At 41.1% G+C, this 12,204-nt stretch overlaps 1 protein-coding gene across 1 annotated transcript; it reads right to left on the reverse strand.

Annotated features, from left to right (window-relative positions):
* Positions 1-11,051: 11,051 nt before the first annotated feature.
* On the reverse strand, positions 11,052-11,573 carry LOC145636645 (uncharacterized). Its single transcript, XM_081688211.1, has one exon. It carries the CDS (start codon positions 11,571-11,573, stop codon positions 11,052-11,054), a length of 522 nt encoding a protein of 173 aa, XP_081544337.1.
* Between the last annotated feature and the right edge of the window lie 631 nt (positions 11,574-12,204).

Genomic DNA, 12,204 nt, shown 5'->3' on the forward strand with positions numbered 1-12,204 from the left:
ATAGCTGATGATCTGGATGACCCAAAATACAACCATTATAAATATTGGTCAAATCCATTAGAAACCAGGTGAGTTGTTAGGTTTAAATGTTGTCATAATTTAAAAATCAGAATGATGTTTAACCGCTCGATTAATCTATATCTGCTCGCTTTGCTGTCATATTAATCATGAACCAAGATTATCTTTATGATGAATTTGAACTCAAAATAGAATATTTCTTAGTTAAAATAATTCACTGCCTTCTTGAAAATGCAAAAGGTTCTCATTTTAATTTAATTGATTTGGATGAATTTGTAAAATCTTTCATCTTGTTTCTGGTTGGTTGTGGGAGGGAGGTGGGATGGTTAGAAGTTGTTGAAAATTCTCTCTTTTTTATTTATGCTTCCTGATTTACAATGCAGGTTGCCAAATGCCCCAGATATTGAGATTTTTTCTTTGTACGGAGTCGGAATTCCTACTGAGAGAGCCTATGTTTACAAGATGAGGGCAACCGCAGATTGTTACATTCCTTTTCAGATTGATACCATGGCCGATGGGTCAGATGAGTGCTCTTGTCTCAAGGGAGGGGTTTACAATGTTAATGGAGATGAAACAGTTCCTGTTTTAAGTGCTGGTTATATGTGTGCTAAAGGTTGGAAAGGAAAAACACGTTTTAACCCCTCTGGAATGAGGACTTTTATCAGGGAGTATGATCATGCTCCTCCAGCTAATCTGTTTCTACAGGAATCCGATAACCCGAATCCAAGATCCGAAGCTCGAGTATATAACCCGTTCTGCTCCTATCGGCCAAGTAAGAACCTACACAAAGAGAAGAGATTAGCTAGCCCCGGGGTGAATCCGGGGATAACCGCTCCAAAGATTAAGTCAGCAAGTGTTTATGGAAGAAAGATTATTTAGAGAGAGAAAGTAATGAGAGAGAGAGTAGTGACAGAAAGAGTGTAATAAATGCTACTTTCTTTATGAAGTAAAATCAGATTATTTATAGGTTTACTAAGTGACAGATGGCAGTTTAACAAGTAATACAATTTCTGCCACGTGTCAAACGCGAGCACGACACGTAGCAGCTACTTACATGCCGATATGTATACTTTATACAGAAATGCCGATATTAACAAAAGCTATTGATGGATCGAGTTCAAATAGTATGTCGGTCTTTCATACCATATCGGCCTATAATGATTTCCGTTATGTAGATATTTCCCCATACAACTAGCCCCCCGAGTGAGGACGTTTGATCAGATGATCTAACGTTGTCACTTGTTGTTAGTATTCTTATTTGATTCGATTTGATGTATAATGTGAGGATGTGACCGGCAAACAAGGTTTACTGTAATTATATTTAGGCTGGGAGCGAAAAACTTCGTTTTTCCCCTAAGTAACCTTGTTTGCCGTTAGCAAACAAGGTTTACTTTAATTATATTTAGGCTGGGAGCGAAAAACTTCGTTTTTCCCCCCCAAGTAACCTTGTTTGCCGTTAGCAAACAAGGTTTACTTTAATTATATTTAAGCTGGAGCGAAAAGCTTCGTTTTTCCCCCCAAGTAACCTTGTTTGCCGTTAGCAAACAAGGTTTACTTTAATTATATTTAGGCTGGGAGCGAAAAACTTCGTTTTTCCCCCCAAGTAACCTTGTTTGCCGTTAGCAAACAAGGTTTACTTTAATTATATTTAGGCTGGGAGCGAAAAACTTCGTTTTTCCCCCCAAGTAACCTTGTTAGCCGTTAGCAAACAAGATTTACTTTAATTATATTTATGTATGGTGGCTTTAAATTTTAGGCGGGAAAATTGTATAAGTAGAGGACACGTGTCGACGATCTAACGATTTATTTTTTTAAATTAACATTTTGTTCTAACCGTTAAATTTCTGACCAGGTGTCACATCAAACGTCACCTTTTCAACTTCCTTTTTAACTTCTCTTTTCTCTTTTTTTTTTTTTTTTTTTTTTTTTTTACTTTTCACATTTTCTCATCTCCTTCACAAAAAGTTGCGAATTTTATCAGAGAAAGTTGCGATCTTTGTTTGGGATAACCGCAATTGGGTCTTGCTGGACTTATCGCATTATTGAAGCATCAAATATTCTTCTTTGCGTCGTCGCAGCCATCGAGTAGTTTAAGGTATTTTAAAGATTTCAATTTCAATTTGCATGCGTTGGAATACATTCACTGTTTGCCCATTTTTTAGTTTTTAGTTGGTTCATTAAATGTCCAATAATAATATTGAAGAAGAACAACCCACCCTTAATACTGTTAGGCGGCGTCTTATTAGGCAGTCTTTGGGAAAAGATCTCGGCCATAATAAAAGTGGGGTTTCATCTTTGTCTGATAACATTGACGACCCTTTTTAGCCGTTATCAGAGAAAGAGCAAAAGGAGGCTTTTTACCGTCATAAAATACTAGCGGATTCTGAAAAGGCACGACGCCCTACAAACCCTAACATTCCTGAGGACGTTGAGGTTCTTGAAATTGAACCTGTTAGCATCCGGTATCATTTGCGGAGTTTTGCCGACAAACCTGATTTTGATCAATACGGAACTAACGTCGGAAATATTCATATCAGAACCTCCAGTATGCCGAGATCTAAGCCGACTGACAACCCATCTTAGACTGCTGATGGTGCAGCGGGGCCTAATGTTGAGGCTGAACCAAGCTCTAGGCCTGAGCCAAGTAAAAGACCTGCCAAGCACAAGTTATAAGCTCTTCTAGCTCTGAGTCTGAAAGATGTTTGAAATCTCCTGTTCACGATTCCGCTATCAAATCTGTGTTAAATGATGACGATGATAGTGATGAAGAAGTAAATCAGGGCGATAACACCGAAAGCCCTGAGAGAGCCGAAACGATTGATCTCATGGCTCAAGTTACCCATGAGGAAAGTTTAGATGAGGAATATGAGTCTGAAACCGATGAGGTTGATTTCCGACAACCCCTTATCTTACCCTCTAACAGTAAGGTTGCTGAGGCCAGTGTTAGCAAGGTTTGGCTGAAATTGGCCGAAGAAAAGGAATATTGCCGTAAGGCAAAAAGATTTTATGGTTTGCCGGATGGGTATGAGTTAATACTTCCACCACCTTCTGCTACTGTTCTTGATTGTCCTGATGGTCATATTGCTATTTATGCCAAAAACTTTGAATTCGGCCTCCGATTTCCTCTTCATCCTTTTATTGCTAAAATTTTTAAGGCATGGAATGTATGCCTGGTACAAGTTACTCTTCCTACTATTCGCGCCGTTATTGCTCTGGTTTGGGTTTTGCTGTATAAAAATTTTCCGTTAACCTTGAACTTGTTTAGGAGGTTAATAACTTTGAAACGTGATGGACAATCTGAGGGTTGGTGGTCGTTGTATACGGCCTCTCACAAGTTCACTGTAAATCCTAAGTTGTCAAGTTGTAAAGGTTGGCAGGATAAGTTCTTTTTCATGAGTGTTCCGGAAGATTTTCCTATCAGGAGAACTTTCTTTCGGCCTCATCCTCGTTTCGGCCATATTGCCGAGAGAGAGCTTGGCCCTCAAGAACAGAAGGCCTGTGATTACTTTGACGCCGTTAGGGCCAATATCGGTGGAAAAACTCGTGTTGTTCCGAAAGTGTGGTTGCCAAATGTAAAGTACATTTTGAACAACACACCACTATCTTATATCGGTTTATGTCGGACTAACGCTTATGGTATTAACCTTGTAAATTATTGTTATCCTTTACGTTGTTAGTACTTACGCATTAATATAATACTTTTGTTGGTATTATTTATACAGATATGGTTTTTAACGGTTTATACTTATTAATAATCTTTGACATGTAGGCCCTCAGAAGTTGGACAAGGCAGCCCTCGGCTTATCACCTGACGGCAAGAGAGTGGTGTCCCGTTGTCCCCCATCTCCAAGACCGGCATTAGAGACTTTCACTTCTTTCTGCTCACGTGCCCCTACACGTAATCCTAAAAGAAGAGCAGAAGAGATGGCTGATGAGAATGTGAGAAGAAATCGGCGTCTGACCTCATTGGCTAACAGATGCGGTGGTAGTGTCCCTACCGTTTCTACAAGAAAAGAAGATGAGCCGGCATCAAAGCGGTCAAAGACCGACACTGAACAGCCAAAGGCTCCATCGCCACCTAAAACTTCTGCTCCCGAAAAAACACTTTCGGCAATGGCAACAACCAGTGAAAATGCCGATAAGGTGTTTGAAGATCTTACTGTATCTCCTGTTCCTCAACAGGTAATAAACTTATGATAATGGCCGAAAAGAAAATTTTTATTATATCGTTATTATTATTTTTATTAGGAAAAATTGCCCGGGATAATCCCACCTTTGGCCCGTCCGCTAAAAATAATCCCACCTTTGGATTATTTTTAAATAATCCCACCTTTATACCCACTCCGCTATAAATGGTCCCAACCGGTCAAATAACTTGTAATAACAAGTTGCTTCCATGTGTCGATCTATGATTTGTTAAAAAAAATAAAAATAAAATAAAATAAATTTAAAAATAAGTTAAAATTTTTTTTAAAGAAAAAAAATAAATAAATCAATAATTATATAAAAACACCACCAGCCCAAGCTTTCCCGCCGCCCCAACATTGTGGCTCCGGCAGCTCAGACCCCAACACCAGTGTCGGCATTAGCGGCGCACCTGAAACCCCTCCCCTGAATCAACTCCGTCCCTCACGAAACCAAGCGCGCAACCACCGTCGAACCCCCTCCCCAACTCCTCTGCCCCTCCACACCCAACCCGGCCTGCCTGCCTCCCTCCCCGGCATCGACGCGCCAAGAACCCATCCCCAAACCTTGCTCCGGCGCGCGACTTACCCCCTCCCCCTCCCCTGTACCACCAACCCTCTCCTCACTCCTTCCCCGCGAAAACCCAAGCGAGCCACCACGATTTAACTCCCTTAAACACAGCTCCGGCACGCCGACCTCCTCCATCCCCAGATCCTGTCCGCGTCGATCTCCACCGTCCACCGTTTCCAGCCGCGTCGTCGAACTCCCCTGCCCCGATTTGCTTGGGATAATCGAGCTTTGGGTTGGGTTAAATGGCTAATGGGGTTAAAGGGTTGGGTTAATGGGTAATTGGGGTTGGGTTGGGTTGGCTTGGTGGGAATCCGGTCACCGGCGCAGTGGTTTCAGCTTTCAGGTGTGGGTGGGATGGTGGTTTAAGGGTTTAGGTTGGCTGGTGGTGGTGGTGGTTTTTTACTACTTTTTTATTTTTATTTTTTTGACTAATCAAGAAGCGACACGTGTTAATTCAACTTAAAAAAAAAAAATTACCTACTCAACCGGTTTCAAGTAAAATGGGACCATTTATAGCGGAGTGGGTATAAAGGTGGGATTATTTAAAAATAATCCAAAGGTGGGATTATTTTTAGCGGACGGGCCAAAGGTGGGATTATTCCGGGCAATTTTTCCTTTTTATTATTTTTTACTAACTTATTTTCTGTTAGGAAACTGTCCCCATTTCTGCTGAACCTCAACAGGTTGGTCCTGTCAATTCCGACACAAGTATTCCCGGTATTACTTATCGGGGTGGACAGTGGATTGAACACGTTGAAGGAAAGATTCCAGATGAGGTTATGAATAGATTAAGGGCTCCTGAGGGCCGTTCTCGCGATCAATGGCGGCCTGAAATGGACGTCTTCCATAATGAATCCATTTTCACTGATGACCCTCTTCGGGGTGGAAATCTGGGATATCGGCTGCTACGAAATGTTTCAACTCCAGTTGATAGGCTGTCTGGACTCATCGGCCCAGTTGCAGCCCAACATATGCATGATCTAATGAGGGTATGTAGTTATAATTTACTATGTATCCATTTTTTTTTTTTTTTTTTACATTAAGACACATGGCTTATATCTTTCATATTTCACTTGTTTATAGGCGGTTGCTTCTGGAACAGAGTTGGTAGAGATGTATAGATTCTATCAGGATAAGTATCATCAGAACATGTGTAACCAACAATCTCTGGAGACAGCTTTGAATAATGCCAGAAAGGCTCTTGATGGAATTAAGCTGATAAAAGCGAAAGATGATGCCGAATTGTCACCTCTGCGCGAGAAAGTTGAAAAAATGAAAAATCTTGAAGAGGAGATAAAGGATCTTAAATCTCAGCTTGAAGATAAGAACGTCGTGAAGAATCAACTTTCTACTGCACAGAGTGATCTTTCTAAGGCTAAGGCAACAATCGGCAACTTAGAAGGCCAGCTGCAAAAAATGGAAGCCGATAAATCTTGGGTACGGCAAAGGGCGGTTAGCCGTTATTTGTCATCGGCAGAATTTTGCAGTAAACTACAAGATCGTTTTGATGGTGGGTGGACTGCTGCTCAGAGGTGTGCTGCCCATGCTATCGGCCTAAAACAAGAAGACTGAGCTAAGATTGAAACAACATTTAATAATGATGCTCATAAGACACCTTCTGGATTCGAGCAACAGGAGTTCTCAGACGCAGATATCTTTAATCTTGCTCCTCCTGATGATATCAGCGTTTCCGACCCTAAGATTTTGGATTCTCCTGAACCTGAAAACAAATCGGCTTAAAGGGGCGGGCAGCCATCACCATCATCATCTTGCGGCTCTTGCGTTATGGGGCCTTACTCACTGTAGTTTCTATTTTGGTTATGTATTTCTAGAAAACTTGCTTTTGACAATGCTGTTTTATCGGCATATACCCATTTGTGGTGATGTCTGTCGATCTTGTTTTAGCTTTGCCAAAACATCGTTTCTTTCATAACACTATGTTTGTATATCTTTAATGTATTTACGTTTTTATGCAGTTCTTTTAAATGCTATAACTGTCCCGGTTTTAACTTTTATCGGTTTTAATTATTCAATTTAGAATCGATTTACTTTACACAATTCGTACGTTATACCTATAAGCATAAGGATATCGACAAATTCGTACGTTATACTTATAAGCATAAGGATATCGATATAGCCCCTTATTAAGACTATAATATCGGGAGTAGTATAGCCCCTTATTCTTCCCCGCTTAATGCAGACATCATTTTCATGATGTATGTACTTACATCTTTTTGTACACGACGATAGTTTATGTTTTGTAACCTATTGGTCACTTGTGCAACTACATAATAGTTTCGCAAGTACCCTTATCGGCGATCATGTTTTAGCTGCGCCTCATGTCGGCGCATACTGTATAATGATTTGGCCGGGATATTATATTGAACCAACAACCTCGTGATTTAACGAATACAACTGATCAAGTTGTAAGAGCGTTATCGTCACGGAAGTGGTTTTTGGCTGTCCATCCCAATTAACGGTGGTCTGTTAATTGGAGGATGCCTTTATACACAAATTGTAGAGTAGATCATTGCATCTGATTTTATTTATCAACACTATCATACAAAATACTTTAACTCAACTTTTACATTAGACATAGTATTTTTTAAGAACTGCGGTATTCCAGACATTCTTCAATGGCTTTCCGTCTTCAGATTCCATATAGTATGATCCTTGCAATACCATGTCTCTTATTCGATATGGACTTTCCCAGGTAGCTGTTAACTTTCCATCTTCATTCCCCTTTCCTGTTGCCGATGCTCTTCTTAACACTAAATCTCCGACAACTAGTGGTCGGTGATAAACTCTCTTATTATAGGCCCTTGACATTCTGTTTTTGTATGCGGCCGATTTAACTGCCGTTTTTTCCCTTACTTCTGGTAAAAAATCCAACTGTTGTCGCAGCAATAGATCATTTTGCTCTTCGCAATAGTGCTGTATTCTGAATGTCGGCAGACCAACCTTGGCGGGTATAACAGCTTCTGTTCCAAAAACCAAATGGAAAGGGGATTCTCCTGTTGCTTCTTTAACTGTTGTTCTGTTCGCCCATAAGATCTCTGGAATTAAATCTGCCCATAACCCTTTAGCATCTTCGACCTTTTTCTTTATTGCCATTACTATCTGCTTATTAGCTGCTTCTGCCTGGCCGTTTGATTGCGGATGGCAAACTGCTGCATATGCAAATTTGACTTTGTAAATTGTCAGCAAAGTTTTTACAGGCTTATAATCAAACTGTGATCCATGGTCAAAAGCCATTGCTCTCGGAAGGCCAAATCTTGTAAAGATATTTTTCCAAATGAACTTTCTGACTTCTGCTGTCGATATTGTAGCTACTGGTTCTGCTTCGATCCATTTTGTGAAGTAATCTACACCCACCAGTAGGAATTTTAGATTTCTAGTTGCCGACGGAAAAGGACCAACTATATCCATCCCCCATTGTGCAAACGATACTGGATTCAATATCGGCGTTAAATCATTTGGTGGCCGGTTCAGAATAGGTGCGAACTTTTGACATTTTTCACACTTTTTAACATAAGAAGAAGCATCTTCATTCATTGCTGGCCAATAATATCCTCTTCTCATTATTTCTCTTGAAAGAGCTCGAGCCCCTAGGTGATTTCCGCAAGTTCCTTCATGAATCTCTTCTATTAACCTTGTAGATTCTTCTGCCGTTATACACCTTTGTAATGGGAACGAGAACCCTCTTTTATAAAGCTGGCCCTGGTACAGTATGAACCATACGCTATCTTTTTGATTTTTCGAGCTTCTACTTTCTTTATCGGCAAAGCCCCTGTCAGCAAGTATGTTAAGATTTTGTCATACCATTGCTCCCCTAGCTGAATGCAATGAATGGCCTTTGCCGACTCGTCTATGCTTCTCTTCTTCAGAACCTCTACCATAACAGTTCTCTCCAAGTCATTAAAACTTGAACTGGCTAACCTTGCTAGAGCATCAGCCTGCGAATTTTGTGCTCTCGGCACTAATTGAACTTTGAAATACTGCAGTTGGGCTGTAAGCTCATTTATTTTTTCCAGATATTTTATCATCGCCAGTTCTCTTGCTTCATATTCCCCACGAAACAGTCTGGAAACCAATTGTGAGTCAGTTTTGAGAACTAACCTTTTTGCATCTGCCGCTATAGAAAGTTGAATGTCCGCAATTGCTGCCTCGTATTCAGCTTCATTATTTGTTGCTTTGAATTTGAACTTCAAGGCATATTCAAAAACTTCTCCATTCGGGGCTGTTATCACAATACCGGCTCCAGATCTCATTAAGGTTGCTGAACCATCTACTGATACCTGCCATGTCCCCAATTCTTCCTCCTCATCATTGTAGGAGGTTTCTACAACAAAATCTGATAGAACCTGTGCTTTTATTGACACCCTGGGTTTGTAATACAGCTCATACTCCGATAACTCAACAGCCCACTTCAATAACCTTCCTAATGTATCCATTTTTTGCAATGATTTTTCCAATGGATGATTCGTAAGGACTTCTATCGGATGTGCATCAAAATAAGGTCGTAATTTTCTAGCAGCAATTACGACAACAAAGGCCATTTTTTCTGTCACTGGATATCGTCGCTCAGCAGCATTAAGGATGTGGCTGAAAAAGTATATCGGCATTTGTTGTTTGGCCCTCTCAACTATCAGGACTGAGGCCACTGTTTTCGGTGACGCTGATATATATAACTGTAAGTATTCTCCCGGCTCAGGTCGTGCTACTGTTGGGAGAGACTTCAAATGGTTTCTTACCATCTCTAAAGCATCAGCTTGATCTTTTCCCCATTCAAATGATTTGTTTTCCCGCAGAACCACAACAAACGGGAGCGTTTTATCTGCCGATTTGCTAATGAAGCGCGTTAAGGCTGCCATTCTTCCTGTTAATCTCTGAATGTCTCGAATTGACTTAGGTTGTTTCATTTAAAGAAGAGCATTAACCTTATCAGGATTTGCATCAATGCCCCGTTCACTAACCATAAATCCTAAAAACTTTCCAGATCGAACTCCGAAAACACATTTTTCTGGATTGAGCTTCATCTGATATTGCCGCAAAGTTGCAAAAGTTTCTTTCAAATCCTCTATGTGATCTTTTTTCATCTTGCTTTTTACTATTGTATCATCTACATATACTTCAACATTACGGGCCTTCTGATTTGCAAAAATTTTATCAACCAGCTTTTGATATGTCGCACCAGCGTTCTTCAGCCCAAACGGCATTGCCTTGTAACAGTATACCCCGGCATCTGTTATGAAAGCCATTTTAGGCCTATCAGCTTCATGAAGACTAACCTGATGATACCCGGAGAATGCATCTAAGAAGCTTAACATTTCATGGCCAGAAGTCGAATCTACCAACCTGTCTATCCGAGGCAACATATAACAGTCCTTTGGGCAAGCTTTATTAAGATCTGTAAAGTCCACGCACATCCGCCATTTCCCAGTTGGCTTTCTAACCATTACAACATTTGCCAACCATTCTGGATAAGTACATGGTTCTATAAATCCTGTCGTTAACAGCTTGTTGACTTCTGCTTGAATGGCTTCAATTTTCTCTGTTGAGAAGTTGCGCTTCTTCTGCCTTACCGGTCTAAACCTTCGATCCACATTGAGCTTATGCTCCATCACCTCTGGGTGTATGCCCGGCATATCACTTGCCGAAAAGGCAAACACATCCGCATTTTCTCTCAATAGGCTGATCAGATTACACCTCATTTCAACGTCCATATCGGCCCCAACCTTAATTGTCTGATTTGGGTTCCCTGGTCAGAGCTCCACCTGCACTGTCTTACCTCCTAGTGACGGCCTCGGCGCAGTTTCTGGCCTAGAATCAAAATTCTCCATTGACAAATCTCGCACTGTTGGCTCTCTTGCTCGTTTCGGGTTGTTTAGTACTTCTCCTTTCTGCCCCGGATTTTTTAGCGCCGTGACATAGCATGACTTTGCCATCACCTGTCCGCCGTGTACCTTTTCCACAACCCCTCTATTCGACACATAAGCAATAGTTAGATGGTAAGTTGATACTACTACCTGTATGTCATGAATTATCAGCCTTCTCACAATTCCATTATACGCCGATGGTACATCCACTACCAAAAATTCAGCCATCGCATCTCTTGCTGTTATACCATCTCCAAGCCTAATAGGGAGAACTATACTCCCTTCTGGCCTTACCGTCGAACCGTTAAACCCAATCACCGGATATGATACCGGCGTTAAATATTGTCGGCCTATCATCAATTTATTAAAGGCTTGCATAAACAGAACGTTTGCTGAACTTCATCCATCAACTAGAACTCTTTTCACATCGGTTCCATTGATCTTTGTTATTAATACAAGGGGATCATCATGAGGAAAAACTATTCCTTTTGCATCTTCTTTGGTAAAGGTTACATTCGGAATTTCAGACGGTTGTGGGCGATCAGCAACATCTAATGCATTAACAATGTGCCGATATTCCGATAGGTGCTTCCGTGCTCCACTTATGGTTCCTCCGTGAACTGGTCCACCGGTTATTACATCAACTCTTTTTCCAGTGGACGACGGTGGTTGCCCGCCTGCTCCTTGTCGATTCACCTGACCTTGTCTTTCTGGCCGGTAATCTACCTGCTGGCGTTCTGGCTGCCGATACTGTTGTTGCTGACTTTCCCCAGAGTGTAACTGATATTGAGTAAGATGCCCCCTTCTTATTAATTCTTCGATATTATCCTTCAACTGCACACAGTCCTCAGTGTAATGCCCCACATCTCGGTGGAACATACAATACTTCTTGGTATCCCTTCCTTTCGCTTTCATCGGCATGGGCCTCACCCATCCTTCTCGGTTTTGATTTATAGAGTATATTGCAGCCCTTGGTGCATTTAAAGGTGTATACGAATTATATCGCATTGGTGTTTTGGTTCCTCTGACCTCTTGGCGGCTTCCTCCTCTTGCTGCAGCTGGATTCCTCGACCCTTATAACTCCCAAAGATCCCCCCTTCAGACATAGGGTGAATTCTATCAGTAGAACTTACTCGGCTGCTCGTTTTCATCAATTCCTCACTCTTAATATAATCATGAGCTTTGTTAAAAGCTGCAGCTAATGTTGGCTGATTTTTTCGGGTTAAGTATCTTTTAAATTCTGAATCATTCAGACCGTTCATTAGTGTCATGACTGCTATCTCCTGCTGCAATCTTGGAATTGTATTGGCTTCATTATTAAACCTCCTTATATAATCCCTTAAAGATTCATCTGCCTTTTGAGTAACAGCCATTAACTCTCCAGAAGTTCTCTGCCGAACACTATTGCTGACATACTGCCCTACGAACATTTCGGCTAACTGCTGGAAACTATGAATTGCTCCATTTTCAAGATTATTGAACCAATCGGCTGCTGCTCCAACCAGAGTAGTGGGAAATACTTTACACCAAACGGCATCAGAATTGGTGTATA

Source organism: Chenopodium album, chromosome 6 (assembly GCF_948465745.1).
Source record: "Chenopodium album chromosome 6, dcCheAlbu1.1, whole genome shotgun sequence".
Lineage (NCBI taxonomy): Eukaryota > Viridiplantae > Streptophyta > Magnoliopsida > Caryophyllales > Amaranthaceae > Chenopodium > Chenopodium album.